The sequence below is a fragment of the Thamnophis elegans genome, chromosome 6, assembly GCF_009769535.1.
Source record: "Thamnophis elegans isolate rThaEle1 chromosome 6, rThaEle1.pri, whole genome shotgun sequence".
NCBI lineage: Eukaryota > Metazoa > Chordata > Lepidosauria > Squamata > Colubridae > Thamnophis > Thamnophis elegans.
The window spans coordinates 68,118,557-68,146,373 of NC_045546.1; the positions used below are offsets into that span (position 1 = coordinate 68,118,557).

Genomic DNA, 27,817 nt, shown 5'->3' on the forward strand with positions numbered 1-27,817 from the left:
TTACTGGGGGGTGGGGGAATCTTATTTTTTCCATGTACAGGAGGCAGTGAGTGTGGGGGTAGACAGGAATGGGAGTGCTGGGGGAGGAGCCGAAGTCGTGACGACAAGACGTGCAATGTCAATATTCTGTGATCGCAGTCGACACTTTTGTCTCTGGGTGGTCCAAACGGACCTAAACCATCCTGTAGAGATGGTGAACTGGAAGAATACATTTTGCTGATCCCAGGGACATCGCAAAGTCTCTGATTGATCCAAGAGAAGCTCTTCAAGCCAGTGACAAAAAATCCAGCCAAATGGCTGATGAAGTCGGGGTGGCTCCAAAATGGAAGGATATGGAAAGAGAAAGTGTTTTCAGCTGGTGAGGAATTTTTACTGTTTTAAAAGTGACTGCCTATAAAAAAACCTTAAAATTAATTTAAATTGGAGAACAGAAGAAATTAGCGGCAGAATTAAATTTGGATTGGTTTTGAACAGTGGGTTATCTTACTTTTGAAATGCTATTTTTACGGATGGAATTTATGCAAGCCTTTTAAAATGAACGGATTAACATTCCTTCTTCTATTTTTTTTCTTTGACTATTCTCCGTAATCTATGGACTAAAACTCACCTCTTTCATTACTGTGGGTGTTTTTCTAACTCATTTAAGAATTGGACCTTTTTAAAAAAACTTGAAATACAAAAAGATATAAAAAGAAACAAAGAAATGGTAACATTGTAACATTGTAACGCTGCTACTCAGAAGCTAGATGTTTGTATATTGGAAACAAAATACTTTTTTCACTGATTATCCTGGCTTGGCATTTCAAGGACTCACAGCTTGTTTATAGAGAGTGATAAGAAGAAGAAGAAAAACACACAGATGTTCCTTTGAAGTAGATTCTTAACCAGAGAAAGGTGAAATGTTATTGTGATGCTTAATTCTGCTAAAACCGTCGAAGCTCGAGTAGCAGTGTTTGTTAGCTGGAAATCATGGTGCAATTTCAGCACCAGAAAGAAGTTTTAAATCTGCAAAAGATATTCTCAGAAATACATAAATTATCAAATACAAGTGAGAGGATAGAGAAGAAGTTGGATTACTTAGTGCATCTAACAGTAAAATATGATGGAGAAGTTGGAGATGTTCATCAAATGGAAAAAGTGGCGGTTAAAATCCAAAAAATCGAAGAGGAAAATGAATATAAAGAAATTAAAATTGCTGATATTTATGGTGATTGGTTTGTTTCTGAAAATGGAAGTAGTGGAATACTGAAAGAGGAATTAAATGGAGGGGAAACTTACCCCAGATAGGAAGATACAGAAGAGGAAAAAATAAAAGAATTTATGGACTTAGAGCTTATTTTGGGGGTAGGTGCACACTTAAAAATCAAGCTATAGTTTATTTTCAGGATAGGTCTTATTTTGGGGAAAACATGGTAGCTGCACCACAGGGCCAGTTTATCTACCTCTCGTCTATATGCAAATTCATCATCATTTCAAATGAAATCAATGACTGTTTTATTATCTGCAAACTTCAGTATTTTAACAGAGGGATCCTTTGGGATGCAGTCATTGATATATATAGAGAAGAATACTGGAGGGAACACATAGTTCTAGGGGTCTTCTATGCTAATTGAACAGGTATTCGATGTGATTTTCCCTAGCTTCACCTGCTGTTTCTATTCATTAAAAAGCTTATAATCCATCTGCGTGTGATCAAGCACAGCTAGCTAAGGCAGGTTAGAGTGAAGGATTTCAGGAATGGTGGTATTGAATGTCAAGCTGAAGTCTACATAAATGACCCTTACATAGTTCTTTGGGGATTCAAGATGTTGTAAAATGTAGTGCAGTGCCATACTGACAACATCATCTTCTGATCTATTTGCGCTGTAGGCAAATTGCAATGGGTCTAGCAGCAGATCTGTGATGGCTTTCAGGAAGGCCAATACTAACCTTTTGAAGGTTTTCATAACTACGGATATCAAAGCCACTGGTCTATAGTCATTCAACTCCTTGGGCACCAGAATGGTAGTAGAACCTTTGAAGCAAGGAGGGATATAGCACATTTCCAGTTATTTATTTAAAATGTGGGTGAAAATGGTGTCCAATCAAGGAAGAGGGAATTACTGTGTCTGGTCCTGGTGCTTTTCCATCTTTTCGTCTGTGAAATAGACATTGCACATCTTTTTCTCTGATAACCAGAGAGAGAGGGTCCAGAGGGATGGAGTCGGATGTAAGAGCTGTTGTTGGTGTACCTGAGATGGAGAGGGTAGTGATAGTTGACAGTGGTTTCCTCTCAAACCTATAGTAAAAAACATTCAGGTAATCTGCCAGTTGCTGATTCTCTTCTACATGAGAGGGAGGTTTGTTGTGATATTTTTCAGGCTTTTTCACACATTTGCTGGTTCATTGTGGAGAATTGATTCCTCAGTTTTTCAGAATTGCCTATCTTTGCTGCCCTGATCTCCTTCATTAATACATTTCTCGCCTGATTGTACAGCTTTCTAGCCTCTTTCCTATAGGCTTACTCTTTGGCACAACGTAGATGTTTGAGCTTAGCTGTGAACCAAGGTTTATTATTACTGTAGATGCGTAAAGTTTTGGTCAACACCCATAAGTTTCCACAAAAGTTAACATATGTTACAATGTCAGTGACTTCATCCAAGTTCACTGAGGCAGCTTAAAAAACGTTCCAGTCTGTGCAGTTGAGCCAAGCCTGTAGTTTTAACTTTACCTCTTCAGTCCAAGACTTCACTGTTTTACCTATTTGTTTTATGATTTTAAGCCTTTTTCTATAAACAGGTAGAAGGTGAATCATACAGTGATGAGAGTGTTCAACAGCATTTCTTGGCAGAGAGCGATTTGCATCTTTTATTTTAGTGGTCTATAATATTCTTGTCTCTAGTGAGATAGTTGACATGCTGAATGTATCTTGACAGCTCTTGGTTTAGGTTAGTACTATTAAAATCTAATACAATGAGTAGGGAGTCTGAAGATCTCTGTTCAGCCCACAGGATTTGGTCAATTAAGGTTTGCAATGCCTTGTTTATGCAAGCTTGGGGTGGTATGTAGACCCTAACTAGGATGAATGAAGAAAACTCTTGGGAGGAATAACAGGGTATGCAATTGATGAATAGTGTCTCTAAGTTCACATCACAAAATTTCTTTAGCGTAGTGATTTTTTACATCATCAGTTCTTAATATAAAAACAGATAACTTATACCCTTCTTGTTATGGGATGTTTCTGCAATTCTATCTGCTCTTTGAATCTGAAATACTAAGATTTGCAAGCAGCTATCATTAACTGAATCATCCAGCCAGGTTTCAATGAAACAGAGAGCTGCTGAGTTGGAAAGATCTGAGTTGTTCTTATTTAAAAGGAGCAGTTCATCTATCTTATTTACGAGTGAGCGAAGATTAGTTAAATGAAATCCTAAATTGCATTAACAGAGGGATTGAATTAAAGTCATGTGAAGTACTAGTACCGCTCTATAAAGTTTTAGTAAGACCACACCTAGAATACTGCATCCAGTTTTGGTCACCACACTATGAAAAAGATGTTGAGACTCTAGAAAGAGGGCAGAGAAGAGCAACAAAGATGATTAGGCAACTGGAGGCTAAAACATATAACGAATGGTCGCAAGAACTGGGCATGGCTAGTCTAGTGAAGAAGGAACAGGGCTGACATGATAGCAGTGTTCCAAAATTTGAAGAGCTGTCACAGAGAGGAAGGGGACGACCTATTTTCCAAAGCACCTGAAGGCCAGACAAGGTATAATGGATGGATACTGATCAAGGAGAGATTCAAACTAGAAATAATAAGGAGAAATTATCTGACAGTGAGAATAATCAATCAATGGAACTGCTTGCCTTCAGAAGTTGTGGGTACTTCAACACTGGAGGCCTTCAAGAAGAGACTGGAAAACCATTTGTCAAATTCAGCGAGGGGAAGGGAGATTTTCTTACCCAATGATTCCTGAGTCTCTGAAAAATGCTTGCTCCTCCTTTTTCTCTTGCTTCTCCTCTGCCCTTTTCTAACTGCCATGTTGAGAGAGATAACTGCTATTCCCTCAGTCAGAATTTCCTCCACATTTGAAAAGAAGGGAGGAATAAACCCAGAAAGCTGCTCGTTATTAAAAGTCCACTATCTGATAGTCAAAACTTCATCTCTTGAGTATGAAATTTGCAAAAGTCACAGAAAGTAATAGAAAAAAATTAGTACTACTACTGATAGATTTTTGCTGATGTCAGGATTGAAATAAATATGCTTTATGTTTATAGATAAAAAATGGGATTAGGAAGAAGCATCTGTTATTTTAAGAAAAGGTGATGTTACTAAAATTGTTTATACATGTAGGTAGGAAACCACTTCTTTATATATTACTTATCTTTTTATTATATTTTTACTTTTCTTTCTTTTCTAATTGTATTTTTCCCTGTTTCTTTCTTTTCTATACATTATTTTAAAATTTGTATCAGTTTTTATTGTTGTTTTTATTTATTTGAATTCTATAGCCACCCATCTCAACAAGTGACTCTAGGTGGCGTACATAATAAAAACGAAAACAAAATGAAAATAATATAAAATAAATATATGAACATATATATGAATATTGCATCTGATAATTTTATAAATTATAATATTTAGTAATTTTTTAAAAAAAGCAAGTAATGAATGATCATCATCCTGGAGATGTTGCGGTTCTCCAATATTTAGCTTATTAAAGAAACTACGTATTTAAACTCTTTAAACTCTTCTATCACAGAATAATAAACTACATCTCTGAAAGTAGAAAATAGTATACCGTCATTGTTTCCATCTCTTTAAGTTGAATATTTACTATTTATACTACCTACATCTCCAGCATAACCAGGAGCATTACTTCACCAAGGTTTTTCATCAATAATAGAAACTCTGCATTAAATTTTGAATGGTGACATTTGTAGATTGAAATGCAGCCAATCTAAATATTTTTAGGACATTATCTACAATTGTATAAATGATATGAAACAATATTTGTGAGTTCTACCGTCATTCCTTCCTCAACTTCTCTGTGCTTGATATTAGAAAAGCACTAAGAAGAAAGAACAAACTGAATGGTAGAAATAAGCATGGCCAGTGCTTGAGTAGGAGGTTGGACTAGAAGACCTCCAAAATCACTTCCAATTCTGTTACTCTGTATTCTTATAATGGACAATCTTGGATATGCATTGTATGATTCAAGTGCCAAACTTCCCAACCTTAGAATTTTTTCCAGATATCATTGTAGCTAATATGCACTGTATTTTATGTTTATGTATATGTATATGTTTCAGTTTAGATGCAGAATTATATAACTTTAGATTTGTATTCACTTCATTGATCATATTTTTGTGAAAGATACTCACAATTGTTGTTTTTGAAGAATTAGAGTAAAGCCCCATCTGTAATAGTGAAAAATAGGACATGATTATAATTTAAACAAACTAACGAGCTGAAACTGGGGCTATTCTGTAGGCACTTAAACCACATCCCTAAAACCTGTAGTCACTAAGTTCTTTATAGAAAACTTTGTTAATAGTAGTGCTTTTCTTTCTTTTTAGTGGGTGGAAAGGTTGGAGCTATAAAAGGTACCCTGAGCCTTGCAGGTAATTAAGACAATTCACTCCTTAAAACTTCTTTCTGTTCCCAAATCAGGTTGCTTTTTCCTGTTTTGGACATACTTTAAGGTGCTTAATCATCTTCTGTACCACATATAAAGCACAAAGGCAAAGGATGATTCTAGGGAACAGAAAAAGTTGCCCAAACACAAAGAAGCTAAGAATGTATCTTCACAGAGAAATGCAAAAACTTTCCACATGTCTTGTCCCTTCATTTTTTTTTTTTGCTGTTGTTTCATTTCATTTATTAAATTATGGCAAATGGGTGGAGAGAAGAGAATAGGAGAGAAATTTAGTTCCTGAGAGACGAAGAGAAAATGGTTGAAAGGAGGAAAGAAAGGAAAGGATTTATTAGTAGAACACAATGAAATTTAGTAAATATAGCGAATGGTATATATTCAGTAAAATGTGTGGGATATAGATTAAAATTAATACTTGTGGTTAATTAATTAAATAAAACATTTACTATATAAAATTAAATTTGAGGGTATGTATTATTAATAGTAAAAAGAATAATAGATGGAAATGATATGTTAAATTTGATTAACTTTGAGAGGCAAAATGATATTGTTCATATATTAAGAAAAAAATAAATTAAGTGGGATAATATGGAATAAAAATAAGATGACTGAAATGTAAAATGGGAATATGATGTAAAATGTAATATGCATAATAGAAGATGTAAAATGGGGGGTGGGGACCAGGACAACACTTTGTTCATAAAAGAAGTCAAAATATGTAACAAAAAATAAATGAATAAAACTTTGTTAAAAAAAACAATGTGAAAAGAAAGGTCATAAAATGGGACAATATTTACTTAACAACAGAAATTTTGGGTTCAATTGTGGTTATAAATTGAGGACCACCTGTATAAAGAATAGTAATCAGTTTTGACATTTAGATATCTACCAAGCTGTAAATATTGCATCTAGTCACTTACTGTGAAGGTGGTTTCAGTTTTTTTCGGATCCCCAGGTAAACCTTGGCCATATCCAGTAGCCATTCTCGCTCTGGCTTGACACTCTAGAGGTGTACAATAGAAAGACAATCCTCAATTCACAGATATAAAGAAAGTGTTACAGTGTAAATCAGGATTATTTTGTCCATCTTTATTTAACTACATCCAGGACATTTGACTAGACAATTACTATTAAAGCTTAATGAAGTGGAAATAGATTTTCTCTGTATAAGCATACTTGAAATAGATTTAGTCACTTGCATATGTAAACTATTATGCCAATTCAGCAAAAACCCAAGACTACTTCCTGGGTTCTTGAGAAAGACAACATTCAACTTAGGGACTTAACTTTTCTATTTCCTTACTTTTATTGAAAATGCTCTTGTTCAATTACCTAAGACTGCTTTTTGTCATAGGATTCATTTCCATAGGATGCTTCAGCCAAGACTTGTGAATTAAATTTGTAGTGCCATATAAAAGAAGAGACCCCAGACTATCTCGCACTATCTTGCAGCACTGTAGCCAGGAGTTGCAACAGCCTGCCAATTAAGCCCCACACAGGTGTACAGGTGAAACTTGAAAAATTAGAATATCGTGCAAAAGTTCATTTATTTCAGTAATGCACTTAAAAGGTGAAACTAATATATAGAATAGACTCATTACATGCAAAGCAAGATAGTTCAAGCCGGGATTTGTCATAATTGTGATGATTATGGCTTACAGCTCATGAAAACCCCAAATCCACAATCTCAGAAAATTAGAATATTGTGAAAAGGTGCAATATTCTAGGCTCAAAGTGCCCCACTCTAATCAGGTAATTAAGCCATAACACCTGCAAAGGGTTCCTGAGCCTTTAAATGGTCTCTCAGTCTGGTTCAGTAGGAATCACAATCATGGGAAAGACTGCTGACCTGACAGTTGTGCAGAAAACCATCATTGACACCCTCCATAAGGAGGCAAAGCCTCAAAAGGTAATTGCAAAAGAAGGTAATTGCAAAAAAGTTTGGATGTTCCCAAAGTGCTGTATCAAAGCACATTAATAGAAAGTTATGTGGAGGGAAAAAGTGTGGAAGAAAAAGGTGCACAAGCAGCAGGGATGACCGCAGCCTGGAGAGGATTGTCAGGAAAAGGCCATTCAAAAGTGTTGGGGACTTTCACAAGGATTGGACTGAGGCTGGAGTCAGTGCATCAAGAGCCACCACATACAGACGAATCCTGGACATGGGCTTCAAATGTCGTATTTCTGTTGTCAAGCCACTCCTGAACAACAAATAATGTCAGAAGTGTCTTACCTGGGCTAAAGAAAAACAGACCTGGTCTGTTGCTCAGTGATCCAAAGTCCTCTTTTCTGATGAGAGCAACTTTTGCATCTCATTTGGAAACCAAGGACCCAGAGTATGGAGGAAGAATGGAGAGGCACACATTGCAAGATGCTTGAAGTCCAGTGTGAAGTTTCCATAGTCTGTGTTGATTTGGGGAGTCATGTCATCAGCTGGTGTTGGTCCACTGTGCTTCATTAAGTCCAGGGTCAATGCAGCCGTCTATCAGGAGATTTTGGAGCACTTCATGCTTCCTTCCACAGACGAGCTTTATGGGGATGCTGACTTCATTTTCCAGCAGGACTTGGCACCTGCCCATACTGCCAAAAGCACCAAAACCTGGTTCAATGACCGTGGGATTACTGTGCTTGATTGGCCAGCAAACTCATCTGACCTGAACCCCATAGAGAATCTATGGGGCATTGCCAAGAGAAAGATGAGAGACATGAGACCGAACAATGCAGAAGAGCTGAAGGCCGCTATTGAAGCATCCTGGTCTTCCATAACACCTCAGCAGTGCCACAAGCTGATAGCTTTCATGCCACGCCGCATTGAGGCAGTAATTGCTGTAAAAGGGACCTAAACCAAGTACTGAGTACATATGCATACACATGCTTATACTTTTCAGAGGTCTGATATTGTTCTAAGTATAATCCTTGTTTTATTGAATGCATGTAATATTCTAATTTTCTGAGATCGTGGATTTGGGGTTTTCATGAGCTGTAAACCATAATCATCACAATTATGACAAATCATGGCTTGAACTATCTTGTTTTGCATGTAATGAGTCTATCTCATATATTAGTATCACATTTTAAGTTGCATTACTGAAATAAATGAACTTTTCCATGATATTCTAAATTTTCAAGTTTCACCTGTAGGTCTGAGTGAAACTGGACTCCCCATTCATGGGAAATCCCATGAATACCTATACCATTGTCTTTTTGACTAATAGGGAGCAACTGGGATGACTTCAGATACATGTTCAGAAGATAGTCATCTGGGCACAGTAGAAAGACATAGAGGAGCTCTTGGGACAATTCATTTTTAGGGCAGTCTCATCTGAGACTTTGTCTGTGGGGACCTAGGAGATGTCTTGACCCAGGTTATGGTTGGCAACAATGTATAGCTGCCTATTGGAAAGTGACAAATCTTGTGATTTTGTAAGTTCACAGCAAACAGGTGGGGACAAAGCTGGACTGCAAATTCCATCAAAAAGGAGCCCATTGATTGGGGAAATCGCTGGATCGTCCTATCTTTCTCTTTGGGCTCCTAGTAAATGTTAAATAATGACAGTGTAACAGGCAAGAGAAAATAACTTCTGAGACTGAGACCTCACAGAACAAGGAATTCCCCCCAAAATAAAAGCAACTAGCAGGAAATGGGCTCCCCTGATTTCTGCAAACCAATTTCTTGCAGCTTTCATTGTTTCCAGCAGTTCTTTGCTCAGTCATGCGTAAGCTGATGCTATACATATATAACCAGATCTGTACTATGTGTCCTTGGGTTGTTTCTGACTTCTTCTTATATTTCTTCATCTTCATCTTAGTTAGCCTCTTTTCATGTAATTCTGTTTGACTGATATTTTATCTGGCTCTTTAAGAGGTTTATTGCTACGGGGATCAGAGAAAAGTGCTTGTCAATGACTACTTACTTGATTCAGTGAATGCTCTAGATTGAGAATGGACTATGTCAGTGATGGCTAACCTTTTCTGGCTCCCATGCCAAAAGCGAGAGGAGCACGGGGGGTCATGTGCGGGCATGCCACACCCAAAATGCTATGCGCTCGTGACACCACACACACACATGTGCGTGCAACCAGCGCGCCCCCCTTTTGGTGTGGTTTTTCTGCCCTCCCCAGGGTCCAGAGGCTTTCTTTTTATCTCTGATTATGGAGTGCAATTCACCTCTCAATTCTGGCAAGTGTTCTTGAAATTACTAGGGACTACCCAAGGTCTTAGCTCCTCCTATCATCTTCAGAGTAACTGTGCCTATGAATATGCCAATGGTGTATTGACAGTACTTGACGTGTTATGTCAATTATCAGCAGGATAATTGGGCAGACTTGCTCTCATTTGCAGAGGTGGCATATGCAGTACATAGCAGCACTGTCTTTGTCCCTTTCCGAGTTGCAAATGACAGAGACTTTGTTGCCATGCCAGAACTCCCAGTGGAGGCACCTAAGTGCAGAGTACTGAACAGAGTAGGAGAAACAATTGCAAATTACATAACCAGTGATTTGCCAGGCATTGGCTGAGGTCGGAGAAATATGCTGACAAAAACAAAACCAACAGAAAAAAATTTGAAGTAGGGAATGGAATTTATTTGTCTACTAAGTATTGGCAGTCTGTTCTGACCGGCCTTCACAGAAGCAAGAAACAGACTCCCCACAAAGAAAAAAATTCTCTCTAATTGCACATTGGGAACTAACTGCATTCACCAACAGAAAGTCCAGGAAAGAGTCTGACAAAGAGTTAACTAAAGCTCATCAGAGTTAACCTTATCAGCTCATTAAGATAAATGCAAGGTTATAAGCTCCCAGCTGGAAGGCTGCAAATTAAGTCAACAAAATAGACAAATCTCTGTTCTGGCAAGGTAGTCTTGGTCGCAAGAAACACACATGAAGCAAACTTTCTAGAAATGCAAACTGTTTTCTGCTGCAACCACCCCTCCATTTTCCTCCTATTTATTCCCCAGTCAGGGAGAGGCCATTCAGCATCCCCATTTGTTTTGCTTTCTGAGCTGACTCATTGTCCTCCATTGGAGCCAAGGTGGCGCAGTGGTTAAATGCAGCACTGCAGGCTACTGCTAGATCAGCAGTTCAGCGGTTCAAATCTCACTGGCTCAGGGTTGACTCAGCCTTCCATCCTTCCGAGGTGGGTAAAATGAGGACCCAGATTGTTGGGGGCAATATGCTGACTCTCTGTAAACCGCTTAGAGAGGGCTGAAAGCCCTATGAAGCGGTATATAAGTCTACTGCTATTGCTATTGCTATTATTGTTCACCTCCCCTATCTGCTCTGTACATCTGGAACAGGCCCCAGCTGTTCCTCCTCCTCACTCATCTCTGACTCCAAAGGCAGCTGCTTCTCTGGTGGCTGGGAAATGCCAGATGGCCCTGACTCTATCTCTCTATCCAATACTGAGCATCCATCAGAGCCTTCCCCGGCTCCAGAACCAGCCCAAGTTCTTCTCCAACCTCCTCATCATCCAAGTCTGCTGCCAGCTCTGCTGGCAACTGGTGGGCCACAACACAATCTAGACACAATCTAGAGAACCTTTCTAAAACCTTGGATCAAAATGTATAGGTCCTTTCCCCATTGTAAAAATTATTAACCCGGTGACTGCTGAACTTAAATTACCAAATTACCAGCTATTTGTTTGAAAAGGTGTAGGGCAGTGGTAGTCAACCTGGTCCCTACTGCCCACTAGTGGGTGTTCCAGCTTTCCTGGTGGGCAATAGGGGTTTTGTCTGATACTGAAACAATTTCCCTTTTTTTATTTAATTGACTTTAAAAAAGAATTTCATAGCATTATTTAAAAACATTTTCATTAAGTTTTCATAAAATTCCCTATGACAATTTAAATGTCTGAAAATATACTATTTGTATCGTCCACGCATAAGTTTAGTCAGTAACGTGCAGTGAAGGTTCTGGCTGGTGAGGCAAAAAGAAAGAAAGCGGCTTCCCCCCCCCCCCACCCACAGCAGGCTGGAGCGAGAGCCACGGAGGTGAAAGGCGAAGAGGGGTGTGGGTGGGGTGTTTCAAGAGGCCCCCTCCCCTTTTGGTACTCCGCAAGCCAAGCCCGCAGCAGCAAGAGGATCCGCTCCACTTTTATTGCCCCCCCACCGCTCCAGAGAAGCCGGCTGCGAGGGAGTCTCCATGAACCCCGGTTCCCTCTCCCAGCAGCCCCAGGAGGAAACGGGCCAGCCAAACTTTCCGGCAATAGAGGACAGCATTCCGCTCCCGCCGCTTTCTCCCAGAGCTCCAGCAGGCCTGCCGAGGAGGAGCCCGGACAAGGCTGGAGCGAGAGCCATGGAGGCAAAAGGCTGGCCACTCGGGGCTTGGAAGAGGGAGGGGAATGCTGTTCTCCACTGCCAGAAAGTCTGGGGAGGGAAGCGGGGCTGGCCCATTTCCTCCTGGGGCTGCTGGGAGATGGAACCGGGTCTGCAAAGACTTGCCCGGCCGGCTTCTCTGGAGCGGGGGGGGCGATAGAAGCGGAGCAGATCCTCTTGCCGCTGTGGGCCTGGCTTGTGGCGTGCCAAAAGGGGAGGGGGCCTCTTGGAACACCCCCCCACCCCCCTTCGCCGTTTCCTCCTGGGGCTGCTGGGAGATGGAACCAGGGCTGCAAACACCCCACCCCACCCCTCTTCGCCTTTCGCCTCCGCGGTTCCTCCTCGCCCCCCACCTCCTCCATCCCCACCTCTGTGTCCACCAGGCATCTGGCGGACACAGCGGGGGGGACGGAGGAGGCAGGGGGGCGAGGTGGCAGCCGGTGAAGAAAGGGGAGAGGAGGAGGAGGAAAGGAAGAGGGGAGCAGGATGGGGGGAGAGAGGGCTGCCCCTCTCTTCTCAAACAAACAAGGCTCCCCTCCCTGCGTCTGCTCCTTCCCTCTCTTCTCAAGCATTATGATACATGCCACAGGCTCTTTTGTTTGCTGTCGTACTGGTCAGTACACAGTTAGATTTGTGAGAGTGAGCACATGCCTACAGCTTCAAACAAAATATTGTGAAATATTGTGAGCCCATGTCTCAAAAAAAGAAATACGCTCGTGGCTATTTGCTAGAGTATTTGAAGATGGGTTTCAAAGAATCTGTTGTAAATAAACAACATCCAATGTGTTTATTGTGTCGTAAAACATTATCCAATGAGGCAATGAAGCCAAGTCGATTGTGAGAACATCTTTCTACTGTAGGAAGTTATCACCCAGCCCTCTCCCAGAAAAATGAAATATCCTAGGAAATATGGAAAAGGCAGAATATTTCTCTGGATGTGAAAAGGAAGAAACATGTTTTAAAAGATAGAATAGCTCCCTGCAGCTTCCTGCCCATCCCCCTTTGTCAATGAGCCATTAAAGCCTGAGCTAGTCCACTTTACATAATAAAGAGTTCTCCCCTTCAGGTCCAAGGTGATGGAATTAAGGTATAACTAGCCTTCACCCACTCACCACATGGCACCTGAGAACTCAACCAAACCTAGATTCAAACCTAGATTCAAAACACAGCCTAGAGAATTGCCCCTGCATGGCCCCATGGGAGTCTGACAACCAATCAGAATACAAGATCAAGATCAAAGGCCAGAGAGGGCATAACACCAGGGACTCAACATCTCAGTCCTCCCTTCTCTTTTTCTCCACCAACATTGAAGCATGTGATCACCTTTTCTGTTCAGGACTCAAGCCATGTGGTCCTGTCCACCATTAAAACCATCTTTTCAAGCAGCCTCCATGTCTCCAGTGTTTTTTTTCCCACTTGGAGCCGAATCCAGAAGGACATTTCTTTCAACAATTGGCGACCCAGATGGGACTGGCTAGCCTAACCAATGGATATGGCCCAGGTAAGCCTCCCATGCCGGCACATTGTATGCCTTCTGAAATAATGTTTGGATTTCCACACTTGGACAGAATGGGGGAAATTCCACAACATAAAACTAAAGATAGGTCTATAAAGAACTGTATACTTGGCCTCTTTTTTTACCTCAGAAACAAAGGACTGCTAGCTCAAACCATAACTCTCAAATTGGCTGCTGGTGATTGTGTCCTGATAAAACCTGACATGAGAAAAAACTTAGCCAAGCCTGGGACAGACTCTACCAAGACTGACTGACCACTCTTGCCAGCAAGGTAAGCCTAGTACCGTCCACCAGATATGAAAGAAAGGACCCTGAGATGGACAAGTAAAGACCTAAAGACTCTCTTCTATCCTCTGAAGACAGCTGTAAAGACTATGGGGTGGGGGTGGAAATTGATTGTAAAGTTTTCTTTCTTTGCTTCCTTCACAGAAATTCATTGTAAGGTTCAAGCCATGTGGTCCTGTCCACCATTAAAGCCATCTTTCCAAGCAGCCTCCATGTCTCAAGTGTCCTTTTCCTCACTAGGAGTGAACCCAGAAGGACATTTCTTTCCACACTACAAAGCATCCAAATGATAAGGACAAGCCCATTGAATATTTTCAGGAAATATATAAAAAAATTCAAAATTGTTCAACAATTGTTGCGTCATTTAAGAAACAACATGCAGCAAACAAAGATTTATTAATTGCTGCTTATCGCATTTCAGAATTAATTGCAAATAGTGGTAAAAGCTATAATATTGGAGAAACTGTAATAATACCCTCTATAAAAGAATTTATCTCAACAGTAATGCATCAGGATATACCTGAAATTTTAAAAATGTTGCCCCTAAGCGATAGCACAGTAAAGTGACGAACTGAAGAAATGGCAGTTAATGTTGAAAAAAATCTTATAAGTATTCTTCAAAACTCTTCATTTTCCATGCAATTGGACAAGTCTACCATTGCAGATAATAATGCTTTATTGATGGCATATGTATGTTATTTTGATGAAAACATTACGAAAAGAAATGCTATTTGCAATAAATCTCATTACAGATACAAGAGGATTATCTATATTTAATACTGTGAAACCATACTTTACAAAAAATAATATTCCTTTGAATAATATTGTTGCATGCACTACTGATGGAGCACCATCAATGGTAGGCCGCTATCATGGATTTGTTGCTTATTTGAAGGAAGAAGTGCCAAATGTTTTATGTATTCATTGTGTGGTGCACAGACATCTAAGTACAAGTCTCCATTCATCATTAACTATAATAATTTGAGCCGTAAACAAGATCAAATCCAATGCAAAAAATGATAGAATGTTTCAACAGCTTTGCCAGGACAATAATGAAGATTTTATTACGTTACTTTTGCACACAGAAGTTCGGTGGCTGTCAAAGGGTACATCTTTTGCTCATTTTGTAGCATTATATGATAGTGTCATACAATTTTTTGAAAGTAATAATGAGACCAATCTGTGTCAACAGTTAAAAACAGTAAAGAATTTTATTTGGCAGATATTTTCAAGAGATTTAATGATGTCAATTTGCAGCTTCAAGGAGCTAATAAAACTCTCATAGATTGCCAACATATTGTGTCATTATTTATTGACAAACTTGAACTACTTCGTTATAATCTATTGAAGAAAAAATTTCATCAGTTTCCTGAATTATCATCTATAAAAGATGATGTAACTCCAGAGGATATTGACAGGTTCAGTAGCCACCTCAACGAATTTAAATTGGATATGGAAAAAGGATTTGAAGATATTTTGAAATTGAAGGTGTATGACTGGATAAAAAATCCTTTTACCGCAATATTGAAGAGGCTGATACAACTTGCCAAGAAGAACGGTTAGAAATTAGATATGATGAAGACAGTAAACATAAATTTGATAGTGGTGGATATGAAAACTTATGGCAAAATAAAAAAAATACCTGTCTTATATCCAAATATGTGGAAAATGATATTCAGTTTATTGATACCTTTCCCTACCTCATATCTTGTGGAATCAGGCTTTAGTGCTGTTAATCATATTATGACCAAAGAAAGAAACTGCCTGAATATTTCTGAAAGAGGAGATCTTCATTTGTTCCTTACAAAAATTGAGCCAGATATCCAGTATTTAGTTTCGCAGCATCAGCCTCATGGATCTCATTAATAATTTAATTAATTAAATGTAATTTCATCAGACTTCATGCTTCTATGTATGCAAAGTATAACTAAAAAGATTTAACTACGGTAAGTTGTTTTATAAAGATTTATTCTGCCAAACTTAGCGAAAGTCCGACATAAAGTATTTGGTAAGTAATTATTATTATATGCTTTAACTTGCTGTAACTCTGCTTTATAAATTTTATAAAGTAAAGTTACTTCCCTACTTTATAAATCACTTTTACTGTGGAACCGGTGGCTGGTTAGAAAATTTTACTACTAACAGAGATACAAAAGTGGGCAGTAGGTATAAAAAGGTTGACTACCCCTGGTGTAGGGCCTCCTCCTTGAGAGAGGCGGGGTGGGGGTGGACTAGAAAACCTCCAAGATCCCTTCCAACTTTGTTATTCTGTACTCTTGCGTTAATTTGTCAGATTACTATACCTGTTTCTCTTTGAGTAGAAGCAACTTTTGATCCTTGATGACAAAATAACGTTCCTGAAATTTGTTCCCCAGAAGCTTGGCCAATTCTTCGCGGCATTTCAAAAGACCATATTTTGGGCTCTCACGTTTAGTATCTACAGCAAAATAGAGACATTGGAAATAAGTTTTACAAAGAGAAGTTATATTTCAAATACATATACCAGGCAAATTAGTTATAGAATAATTCTTTAGTAGTTATGTGAGAGACGTGTAACATCTTTTTAATTTAATAATTCTTTGCTGAATCTGAATATCTTTTTCTAAGGAAAGACGGCAATGGGATCAGACACATCCTGTGGCACTCCTGAAGATGGCTGTTGAAGGATTTGCATGCCTGCTTGTTGCTATCTGCTATAGGGCTTCTTTTCCAGACCAGAGGAGTGATTGGCCAGACTTGGAGTTCTGCTGTTAAATGATTACACCCTGGTGAAACACTGAAGGGTCACCCAGTGCCCGAGTAATGCCACACCAAGTGATTTTAATCACAGTATACAAAGAAATATAAACCAAATCGTATGAAAGAAATCCCGCAGCCTCCAATCTTGGTGCCTCTTCTTCATTTCAAGAGCAATGCAAAGCAAAATGTTTTGAAATGGAAGCTTATCAAAGAGAGATCCAATCTAGAATTGAGGAGATTTCCTGTCAGAACAATTAATTAATGGAACAGCTTGTCTCTCTGAGTTGTGGGTGCTCCATTGCTGGAGATTTCAAAAAAAGATGGGACTATCATTTGTCTGGAATGGAATAGCTTCTCCTGCTTGAGCAGGGGGTTGGACTAGAAGACTTCAAAGGTCCCTTCCACTCTGTTCTTCTGTTATTGTGTCAATTCTTGTGTAAATACAATAATCAACATCAAAAGTATTTAAAGGGGTGGGGCTAGTGTTGTGATGGTATGACGCATGATCTTGAAGCTCCAAGATCGCTGTCGATATCTCTGGTGCTGGATGGTCCTTTTGGACCTAAACCGTCCTGTAGAGATGGTGATAGAGAAGGGCACATCCTGCTGATTCCAGGGACACCACAAAGTCCCCGGTAGATCAAGGAAAAGCCCTTTTTTCCAGTGGCAGAGAGGCATCCTTTAAAGCTGCTGAAGTTGGGACAGCTCCAGAATGGAAGAAAAGCTGGAGAGAACAGTGTGTTGAACTGGTGAGATAATTTTTATTCATTATTATTTGAGAGAACACCCTAAAAGACTAAAAGTAAAATTAAATTTGAAGTCAGAAGAGGTCAAGTGGCGAGATTAAGCCTGAGTCAAACTTAGTGTTTTTAAAAACTTTTTTTTATTGCTAGAACTATTATAAATGCTTTTTTAATTTTTAAACTGGATTGGTTTTTTTTCTCTTCCTTCCTTTTTAAAATAATCACATAATAATTTTTATTGTTTAAGACTTTCTTTTTCTTTTTTAACGCCCTATTATATCTTTTTTTAAGTTCCCTTTTTAAAAATTTCTTATTTTGAATACAAGGAGGGAAGTGAAGGTAGAGGAAAATAAGTAACACTGCCACCCAGAGGCTTGGAGCCGAGGTGGTGCAGTGGTTAGGGTGCAGTACTGCAGGCCACTTTAGCTGACTGTGATCTGCAGTTCAGCGGTTCAAATCTCACCAGTTCAAGGTCAACTCAGCCTTCCATCCTTCCGAAGTGGGTGAAATGAGGACCTGGACTGTGGGGGCAAGTTGCTGACTCAATTTGCTAAAAAAATTTGTAAACCCCTTAGAGAGGGCTGAAAGCCCTATGAAGTGGTATATGTCTAATTAATAATAATAATAATAACTGGGTGCTATTCCAAAAGCACTGGAATTCATTTAAAACAGTTAAAAATTGACAAAATCACCATCAGTCAAATGCAAAAAACCGCACTGCTTGGATCTGCACGCATATTACGAAAATACGTTATGACGTCCTAGGCCCCTGGGTGGGGCCCGACTAGTAACCAATGCCAAATCCGGCGAAACAACTGGCCACTGTGATACAATTGTATAATAACAACAACAACAACAACAACAACAACAACGTTTTCTTATTTTCGCTTGAGTGTTTGATAACTTGGAGAGAAGCAAGAGCTGGTGTTTCATCTTAAGAACTCTAAGCCTGTTTATCGATAATGATAGTGGAATGAGCATGGAAGATTGTTTATACAGGTGCTCCTCTGGGATACTATCAGTGGTTGGAGTCTGGAGTTGAAAGAAAGCTTGGAATTGAAAGAAAGAAGATAGCAGTGACCTTGGAAAGAGAATTGTTAATTTTTTTTGGAATTTAACAAAAGAGCCTTGGATTCTACAGTGGCAGTGTTTCTTTTTTCTTTTTTTTTTTTTGACAGAAAGCTTGTTTTTTTACTCTTGTTTTTTCTTTGATGTTACTTCTCTACTTTCCTCCTCAATTAGCTATTCCTAGCTGAACTGAGGCTTTTTGGAGAAGAAGCCTCTTTTTTTCTCTTTCTTCTCTTTCTTTAAGAAAGGTGTATTTATTTTCTGTTTTCTTTTGGATGCATTAACAGATATATACTTTTTTCCTTTTTTCTGCTGGAGCTTGTTATTCCACTCTACTTAATTGGATTAAGGCATATAAGAGCCTTTTTTTCTTTTTTTTTCTTTTTATGATTATTTGGGATTATATTTGCCCCCCATATAAGCGGATTAAGGTATAGAAGAACCTGAAGACCTTGTATCACTGAGCTATCATACAGTATATCAATTGTTTGGAAATGATTAAAAAGATAATGGCCATTGGCTCTTCAATACCAACTTCTTCCTCTTCACCATCAGAAGGGCAAAGATCAATACAGACGATGTTGCAGCAGGAAAAAGAAAAGGAAGTGACATTGCAGATGATTATGCAAGGAATTCAAAAAATACAAGTAAGAACAAAGAATATTGAAAAGAGAACAGAGAATATTGAACAAAGAACAGAAAAAACAGATGAAAAAATGGAGAATATTCACCAAATGATGAAATATGAGGATAGAAAAAAATGAAGAAAAAGATGAACAAAGAGATAAGAAAATTGGAGATATTGACAGCAGATTGAGCCTGGTTGAAAAAGATAAGAGTGGAATATTGAGATGGGAGATCGACAGATCAGAATTTTATCTCAGATTTCAAAATATAGAAGAAGAAAAGGGAGAAAATTTGCCAGAAATAATGATAGAAATTCTGGCAGAAGCATTGAAGATAACCAAAGAGAAGATGATGAATGGAATAGACAAGGTGTTTCAAGTTTTCACAAGATATACAGTGAGAAATAAGCTGTCAAGAGAAGTTCATATAAGATTTACAAAGAAAGCAATCAAAACACAAATACTACAGATGGCAAAAGATAAAACATTGAAATATAAAGATAAGGAGATTATGGTTCTGAAACAAGTACCAAGAAGAGTGAGGGAGATAAGAGGAAAATATCAATTTCTGACTAAAATTTTACTTTAAAAAGACATTAATTACAGACAGCTGATACCAGAAGGTCTCATGTTTGTATGGCAAGGACAAAGACACAGAATAGATTCAATTGAGAAAGCAGAACTATTTTATGCAGAATATTTTAGAGGGAAAGAGGAGGAAACAGGAAAAGAAGAATCATTAATTGGATTTCAAGAGGAATGTCTATCAGTGACTGAAAAAAAAGAAGGCGTGGTAGGCGGCATTGTGGAGCCTAGAGAACAATGAAAACTGAGCTCTATTAGAGCAGCAAATTCTTCTTATAAAGTATAAATATGGAAGAGAAAAATTGATTACAATTAATATAAATGGACTCAATTCAGCTATCAAAAGAAGAAAAACATTTCATAAATTAGAGAAATTAAATTTTGATATCATCTGCCTACAAAAAGTACATATTAAAAAGCAACATGAACATTGATACAGCCAAAATTAGAGAAAATATTTACTGCATTGACACAATGTAAGAAAAGATGAGTGGTTTTATATATTAAAGATACAATTCCAGCGGAACAAATTTATACAGATGATGATGGAAGAATCTGGGATGGTGGAAATTATGGACAATAATATGAAAACACTCTTAATAGCAATTTACACTCCAAATTACAATCAAGAAGAATTTTATAGAAAATTGCACATGAAAATAATTGATTGGACTATCTGCATGACGGGAGATTTCAATGGAACAGTAGATGAGAAATTGGACTATAAAACACAAAAAACAATAAAACAAAGTAGACTCTTCCAAAATCCTTTTTTAAAATGACAGATCAAATAGATTTAAAAGATGCATGGAGAGAAAAAAACACTAAAAATAGACAATATACTTTCTACTCAAAAAGACATTCATCATGGTCTAGAATAGATATGATATGGATGTCAATGGAATTGATTCTCAACATACAGGAAATTGATATACAAATAAATACTTGGGCAGACCACAATCCAATGACAATTAAATGGAAAGGACAAAGGAGAAGATCTAGATGGACTTTAAACAATATCATATTAAAAGAAAAGGATAGAAAATGGAGAAAGAATTGGCTTTCTTTTTTAAAGAAAACAGAAAAGAGGACATCAATGCAGAAACTTTGGGATACGATGAAGGCCTATAATAGACTATACAAAGCAAAGAAATACTAAGAAAAGACAAGCTTTTAAAACATTAGAGGATGATTACAAGAGACTTGAAAAAGAGCTACAGAAACTTCTACAAAAAAGGACATTAAAATAAAAATGGATACAATTAAACATAAAATGCGGCTAATGGAAAAGGAAGAACTAGCATAAAAACTTAGAGGTCCTAAACAGATTTATTTTGAAAATGCAAATAAACCAGGTAGATGGTTAGTGTATAAACTGAAAAAAGAGAGAGTATCAAGAAAAATAATGCAATTAATAGATGATCAAGGGCAAATTTGCCATGGAAATAGAGAGAAGAAAAAAATTATACAAGATTACTATGGAAAATTGTATGAACAAGAGAACATAGAGGAGGGGAGAGTTAAACAATACCTGCAGAAAGCAAATCTACCCCAGATATCTAAAGAAACTGAAATGATGCTAGAAGGGAATATAACGATGATGGAGTTAACTGAATTACTTAAAAAACAAAATAATGGAAAGGCTCAAAGTTCAGATGGACTGCCAATGGAATTTTATAAGACATTACAGGAATCGTTGAATCTTCCACTGCTAGAAGTTATGAATGAAGTCATGTTTAAGATGAGGATACCCAAATCGTGGTCAGAAGCATATATTACACTTGTGCCAAAGTGTAACCCACACTTAATTTGTTGTGGGTTGTGCTGACCCACAACAAATTAAGAACTATAGACCTATCTCCCTGCTAAATTCAGACTCTAAAATCTTCGCTTCAATATTGGCAGAAAGACTTAAAAGATATTTAAATTATTTTATCCACCCTGATCAAAATGGGTTTCTGCCAAAGAGACAAATTAAAGATAACGTGAGAATAATTCTGGACACTTTGGAATATTATGAGGCACACCCTGAAAAACAAATGGCCTTGATATTTTTAGATGCACAGAAAGCCTTTGACAACGTGAATTGGCGATTTATGTTATTACAGTTGGAGCAGATGGGCTTTGGTAAGAAATTCACTCAAGCCATAGAAGCTATATATTATAAACCAACAGCAAAGATAATGATAAATGGAGAATTGACAAATTCTATTGATATAAGGAAAGGGACAAGACAAAGTTGCCCAGTGTCACCTCTGTTGTTTGTGTTAATATTAGAAGTTTTAAATAGAAATATTAGAGAAGAAAAAGATATAAAAAAAATGAAAGTTAAAAAGGAAGAATACAAACTGCAAGCATTCACAGATGATCCTATTTTCATCTTAGAGGACCCATTAGAAACAGCACTTAAATTGATAGAAAAGATAGAGGAATATGGAATAGTAGAAGGTCTGAAAATAAATAAAGATAAAACAAAGATTTTGACGAAGAATATGTTAGTAAGACAAAAGGAAGAACGGCAGAAGCTTTGAAGATACAGATCACGGATAAGGTTAAGTATTTGGGGATATATTTGACAGCAAGATGCAGTTCATTTAAAGAGAATAACTATCAGAAACTCAAATAGATAAGTGACAGATCTGGCAAAATTTACAACTATCACTAATAGAGAGAATTCCAACAATTAAGATGAATATACTACCTAGGATTTTATATTTGTTCCAGACAATTCCAATTAGATTAGGGAAAGATTATTTTGAAGCTCTAAATAAAATAGTATTGAGATATATTTGGCAGAGAAAGAAAGCAAGAATAAAATTAAAAGTTTTGAAAGATGCTAGAACAAGAGGAGGATTTGGTTTGCCTAACTGGGAGTTATACTACCAGGCAACAAGCTTGATGTGGGCTAAGGAATTGATAATGCTAAGAAATTATAGATTATTGACATTAGAAGGACATCAATTGTTGTTGGGATGGCACGCTTTCTTATGGTACAAGGGAATTAAAACACAAGGGTATTTCAGAAGACATTATATATGCGAGGCTTTTTTATTAAACTGGGAGAAGATTAAAAAGCATCATTATTTAAAAATTCCAGTATGGTTATCAACTATTGAAGCATTTTCATATCCAATAAGATATAAAAAGAAAAAGAAAAACAGTTAGATATGGTGAAATACTAAATACAAAGGATGAACTTAAATCTATGCAAGAACTGGAAGAACAAGGTATAAGGATGAATTGGTTTTCATATGTGCAAATACATTCTAGATATGATAAAGATTTTAAAATAGAAGGCTTTTATGACAAATGGACTTATTTAGATAAAATTCTGACAGGTACTGATGAAAAGGTGATTAAAAAACTATATGGATATTTATTAGAAGTTAAACTAGAAGAACAAGAAGTTAAAGAAACAATGATTGCTTGGGGGGGATTTTGGATATGGGCTTGATTTAAAGAAATGTATTGTGGTCTCAAAATTACAAAATGACAATGTCAACAGCATATAAAGAAAATTTGTATAGGATGTTTTACAGGTGGCACTTACTCCCAACGAGAATAGCAAGAATGATTAAGAATAAATCCAAAAAATGTTGGAAATGTAATCAGATACGGGGTTCATATTACCATATGTGGTGGACGTGTGCAGAAGCTAAAAAATACTGGACTAAAATCCACACATGGTTGGAAAAAAATGATAGAAAAACATATTGACTTTAAACCAGAGATATTTTTATTGCGGATTTTACCAGAAACATATAGTAGAGAATTGAAATATTTGATTGTAAATGTGTTAACAGCAGGGACGTGCAGTCACTAGAGGCAAGGGAGGCGGAGCCTCACCAGTCTCCTCAGGAAAAAGAAAGAAATTTAATTTTTTTTTTAAATAATTAAAGCCAAGATAGTTGCTACCAGATTCCAGGTCACAGTGGCTTGGTGTCTGCTTAGTGTTAACCAAAGCAGGAGGCGAGACAACTTGGGGCCTCTTTTCCATAAGGAATTTTTCGCCTTCTAAAAGTTAATAAAGAGTTAAAAGGCAAAGAAGTTCAGATGGAAAAGAGGCACTAATTCTCCCGCCTCCTGATCTGCAAGCAGCCAATCATGTCTTCTTGAGCACGCTTACGTTGGGCGGGGCGTGCTTCAGAGGAGAGAGGAGTGGGAGAGAAGGAGGAGGCTGGCTCTTTGCTGCAGACCTGGGCGCTTGGCAGCTCCCGCGATGCAAAGTGCCCCACCATCCCCGATGCTGCCGCCCGCTGCCCCGGCCTGCTTCTCCATGCTCCGCCGCTGGAAGTCCCGGATCGCCTCTGGGGGAAGGCTGGGTGAGAAGCAGAGCAAAGCTTCTCTGCGGCCTCCCGGCGCCGCGCAGAGGCTCTTGCAGGAGCACGTGTCAGTGGCCAGCGGCCTGGAGCGGCCCCGGCTGCGAGACAAGGGAGCACTTAAAGCAGCTGCTGCCGCCGCCACCGCCCCTCCTTTGCCCGGCGGGGCGGTGGCGGCAGCAGCGGCAGAAGCTACTTTAAGCGCTCCCTTGTCTCACAGCTGGGGCCGCTCCGGGCCACCGGCCGCTGGCACGCGCTCCTGTGAGAGCCTCTGCGTAGTGCCGGGAGGCCGCGGAGAAGCTTTGCTCCGTTTCTCACTCAACCTTCCCCCAGAGGCGATCCGGGACTTCCAGCGGCGGAGCTTGGAGAAGCAGCAGACGCAGGCCGGGACAGCGGGGGGGCAGCAGGGCACTTTGCATCGCGGGAGCCACCAAGCCCCTTTGCTGCAGACCCGGGCGCTTGGTTGCTCCCGCGATGCAAATCCCCCCCCCCGCCGAGGCCGACCGCTGCCCTGCTGAGCTGTTTCGCAAAAGGATGCCCAGCTGAGCCTCACCAGGTATAAACCTCACCGCACGTCACTGGTTAACAGTGTCTAGAATTGTATTTGCTAAAAACTGGAAAAATGAGAAAATACCAACGCAGGAGGAAGTTAGTCATAAAATAATGGAATGTGCTGAAATGAGTAAATTGACATTTGAAACTAGAGAACAATAAGATAAACAGTTTTATAAGATATGGGATTTATTTTACCAATGGTTAGACCAAAAAATATGGAAATGAAATATGACTGAGAATTTTACAAGGACAATGGAATGACACAGAATATAATATAAAAATGTACTATTATTGGATGGGTTTAGGAGGATGTAATGAATTATTATAATATAAATCAATTCAAAATTTAGAATATCTCGTATAAAATGAAGGAATAATAGTTATAGTTAAATAAAAGATTAATAATGATAATAATGTGTGTGTGTCTGTGTGTACAAGATATACAAGATATTCTAAATTAGATTGATAATATGAGACTTTATATAAACTGTATGGAGAGGATGCACAAAAGTTTTGTAACCAACCGACACGCTAGATGTAACTGGAAGATGTTTTTATGTTTTATATTTTGTTTGTGTAAGTTTATTTAAAAAAAATAAAATACAAATTATTAAAAAAACATCAAAAGGATTTTTCATTGCTGTTTTAGTGGGAGATGATAGATACTGGAAAACATGCATTGCACTACTTATTCCTCCTCCATAAAATACTTTTGAACATACTCTTTTATATTATCAGGCCAGCTAAGCAAATACTATTTTGATTATAGTATCTTTCTAGATTTTTAGGCAGAAATCATCTTAGCCTTATATGCAAGGAATAAAATTCAAATCTATTTCTGTACAGACAATATTGCTATAGAAAAATATTTTGATGGTTTTAAAAACAGTAACAAGTATATTTGTCTCTTAAATAATAGGCTCACTCACCTGTGAAAAGGCAGCTTCCTTCCTCGATTGACAACTTTTTCACAAGTAAATATGCAGAGCTGGGTTTTGGTAACTTGCACCACTGTAGGGCCTGCTCTAGAACTTTCTCCTTGGGATGCAAAGGACGCTCTGAAAAATGATATTCAAAAAAAGTTTAGTTTATGCGGGTATCAGGTGGCATCCAGGAAACTAAACATCAGAAGTATGTTAAGGGTATGGTGTATTATATACAGTGCTCAAAAAAATAAAGGGAACACAAAAACAAGACATACTAGATCTGAATGAATGAAATATTCTTATTAAATACTTTGTTCATTACATAGTTGAATGTGCTGACAACAAAATCACACAAAAATTATCAATGGAAATCAAATTTAGCAACCCATGGAGGTCTGGATTTGGAGTTACACTCAAAATTAAAGTGAAAAAACAACAACAAGGTGATCCAACTTTGATGTAATGTCCTTAAAACAAGTCAAAATGAGGCTCAGTAGTGTGTGTGGCCTCCATGTGCCTGTATGACCTCCCTACAACATCTGGGCATGCTTCTGATGAGGTGGCGGATGGTCTCCTAAACAATCTCCTCCCACACCTGGACTAAAGCATCCTCCAACTCCTGGACAGTCTGTGGTGCAACTTGGCGTTGGTGGATGGAGCGAGACATGATGTCCCAGATGTGCTCAATTGGATTCAGGTCTGGGGAATGACCGGGCCAGTCCATAGCATCAATGCCTTCGTCTTGCAGGAACTGCTGACACATTCCAGCCACATGAGGTCTAGCATTGTCTTACATTAGGAGGAACCAGGGCCAACCGCACCAGCATATGGTCTCACAAGGGGTCTGAGGATCTCATCTCAGTACCTAATGGCAGTCAGACTACCTCTGGCGAGCACATGGAGGACTGTGCAACCAATTGCAAAGATGCTGCAGTGTGCCCAGTGTGCCCACCCACCTAGTTCCTGCCCATTCTGCCCTGACAGATCCCCACAGGCACAGGGCCTGCTTTTCCACCTGGCAGGGTTCCACAGGCCTCTTCCCACAACCCCCTCACAATTGCTTACTTCCCTTCCAAAGATTTCCACAGCCTAAGAGGTGGGGGAAGGGAAGGAGAACAAGCTATTCTGTTGCTAGGGCACATGGCTCAATCCCACAAGCTGCATCTTTTTCTGAGCTGCAAATTGCTTCAACCCAGCCACCTGTGCTGTCTAGCAATGAAGCAGTTTGCAGCTGAATAGGTTTGGAAAATAATGGCCACTTGTGGAATCCAAGCAATGGACACCTGTACTTTGTGAAGAAAAGCTTAATTCACCAGCAAAGGGAGCTCATTTTCTTCCTTGCTGGTAATCTTAGCTCAGATTTCAAACCAGCAGAGCTACTTCCCTTCCCTCAGTGCTAGCTAGCTTGGTGCAGGGTGGAAAGGGAAAAGGGCTGCCTTTAAAATAAAATATGGGATAATCATACAGCCTTGACTTTATACAGAGGAAAAAGAAACAAAGTGTTTTTACTCACCTAGCTCTCCATTTTCTAAAATTTCAAAGGTCAGCCAAAGATCTCGACTAGCTGTTACATTTCTCATCTTAAGCACTTGATTTGTTAGTTCTTCTGCTCTCATCTTGGGAGAAACCTGTAGGGTAGTTAAGAAATAGAATTCTAATTTTCAGTCAATCCATTGTACAGTGTATATATTAATACCCTTTTATCATAAAAATAAGTGATGCCTTAGTGATAGTTGTGAACCTCTTTCCTTCATCCAAAAATACCCCTGGGCAATTTACACAAAGATACTCTATTGCTTACCTTGAGAGTAACACAATAGTCAGGATTCTTCTGCTCCAGATATACTTCCAAGATGATATCACCAGCCTGTGAGAGCTGTAGAGAGAAAACTGAAGTTTGTGTGCCAATGACATACAGATGCTACCGGGTCCCAGAGAGAGAGAGGACAACCAGATCAGAAACCACCCAGCTGATGGGATGCCTCAGTAACCCAACTGGCCCCAAGATCAAGCCTCCCCCAAGCCAGTTGAAATGCTACATGCGGAGGGAGTTGCATCAGCTTGTGCAACTCCATTTCTGAAACCCAGGCCAGAGCCACCCTCCAGAGTGTGACCTGAACGAGACCCCAGGCATGCCACCAACAAGTCCCCAAAAGCCTCCAGACTGTAGAGATCCCTCCCTAACCAGCCGAAGGGGGGGAACTCCAGATGATGACCAATCACTGGAATCCTATGACAGTGAGGATGAGTGGGAAAATGACCCAATAGTGAGTGAACCTATCCACCCTTTTGTCTTTCCAATACATCTCACAGCCCCCAAAACTGACCCAGGGCCCTTTTGAAGTCCTAAAAGACTCAGGCTACACTAGATGTTTGATTAACTTACCCATGGTCCTGAAATTTGGTATCAGAGCAAAAAATTTTTCCCACCCAATTAAATTTGAGGAGGTCAACGGGTCCCTATTGGGATGCCACTCACCTGACCAAACCAGTGAGGCTAGAGCTAGCA

At 38.9% G+C, this 27,817-nt stretch overlaps 1 protein-coding gene across 1 annotated transcript in view; it reads right to left on the reverse strand.

Moving 5' to 3' along the window:
* Positions 1 to 27,817, reverse strand: part of ARAP3 (ArfGAP with RhoGAP domain, ankyrin repeat and PH domain 3) — a 134,589-nt gene that overhangs the window by 15,204 nt on the left and 91,568 nt on the right. The window contains exons 25-30 of the mRNA XM_032220192.1: positions 27,110 to 27,184; positions 26,822 to 26,936; positions 25,312 to 25,440; positions 16,051 to 16,184; positions 6,557 to 6,639; positions 5,365 to 5,400 (exon numbers count right to left, since the gene is read on the reverse strand). Of these exons, the coding sequence (XP_032076083.1) occupies positions 5,365 to 5,400; positions 6,557 to 6,639; positions 16,051 to 16,184; positions 25,312 to 25,440; positions 26,822 to 26,936; positions 27,110 to 27,184 (572 nt within the window). The remainder of the gene's footprint in view (positions 1 to 5,364; positions 5,401 to 6,556; positions 6,640 to 16,050; positions 16,185 to 25,311; positions 25,441 to 26,821; positions 26,937 to 27,109; positions 27,185 to 27,817) is intronic.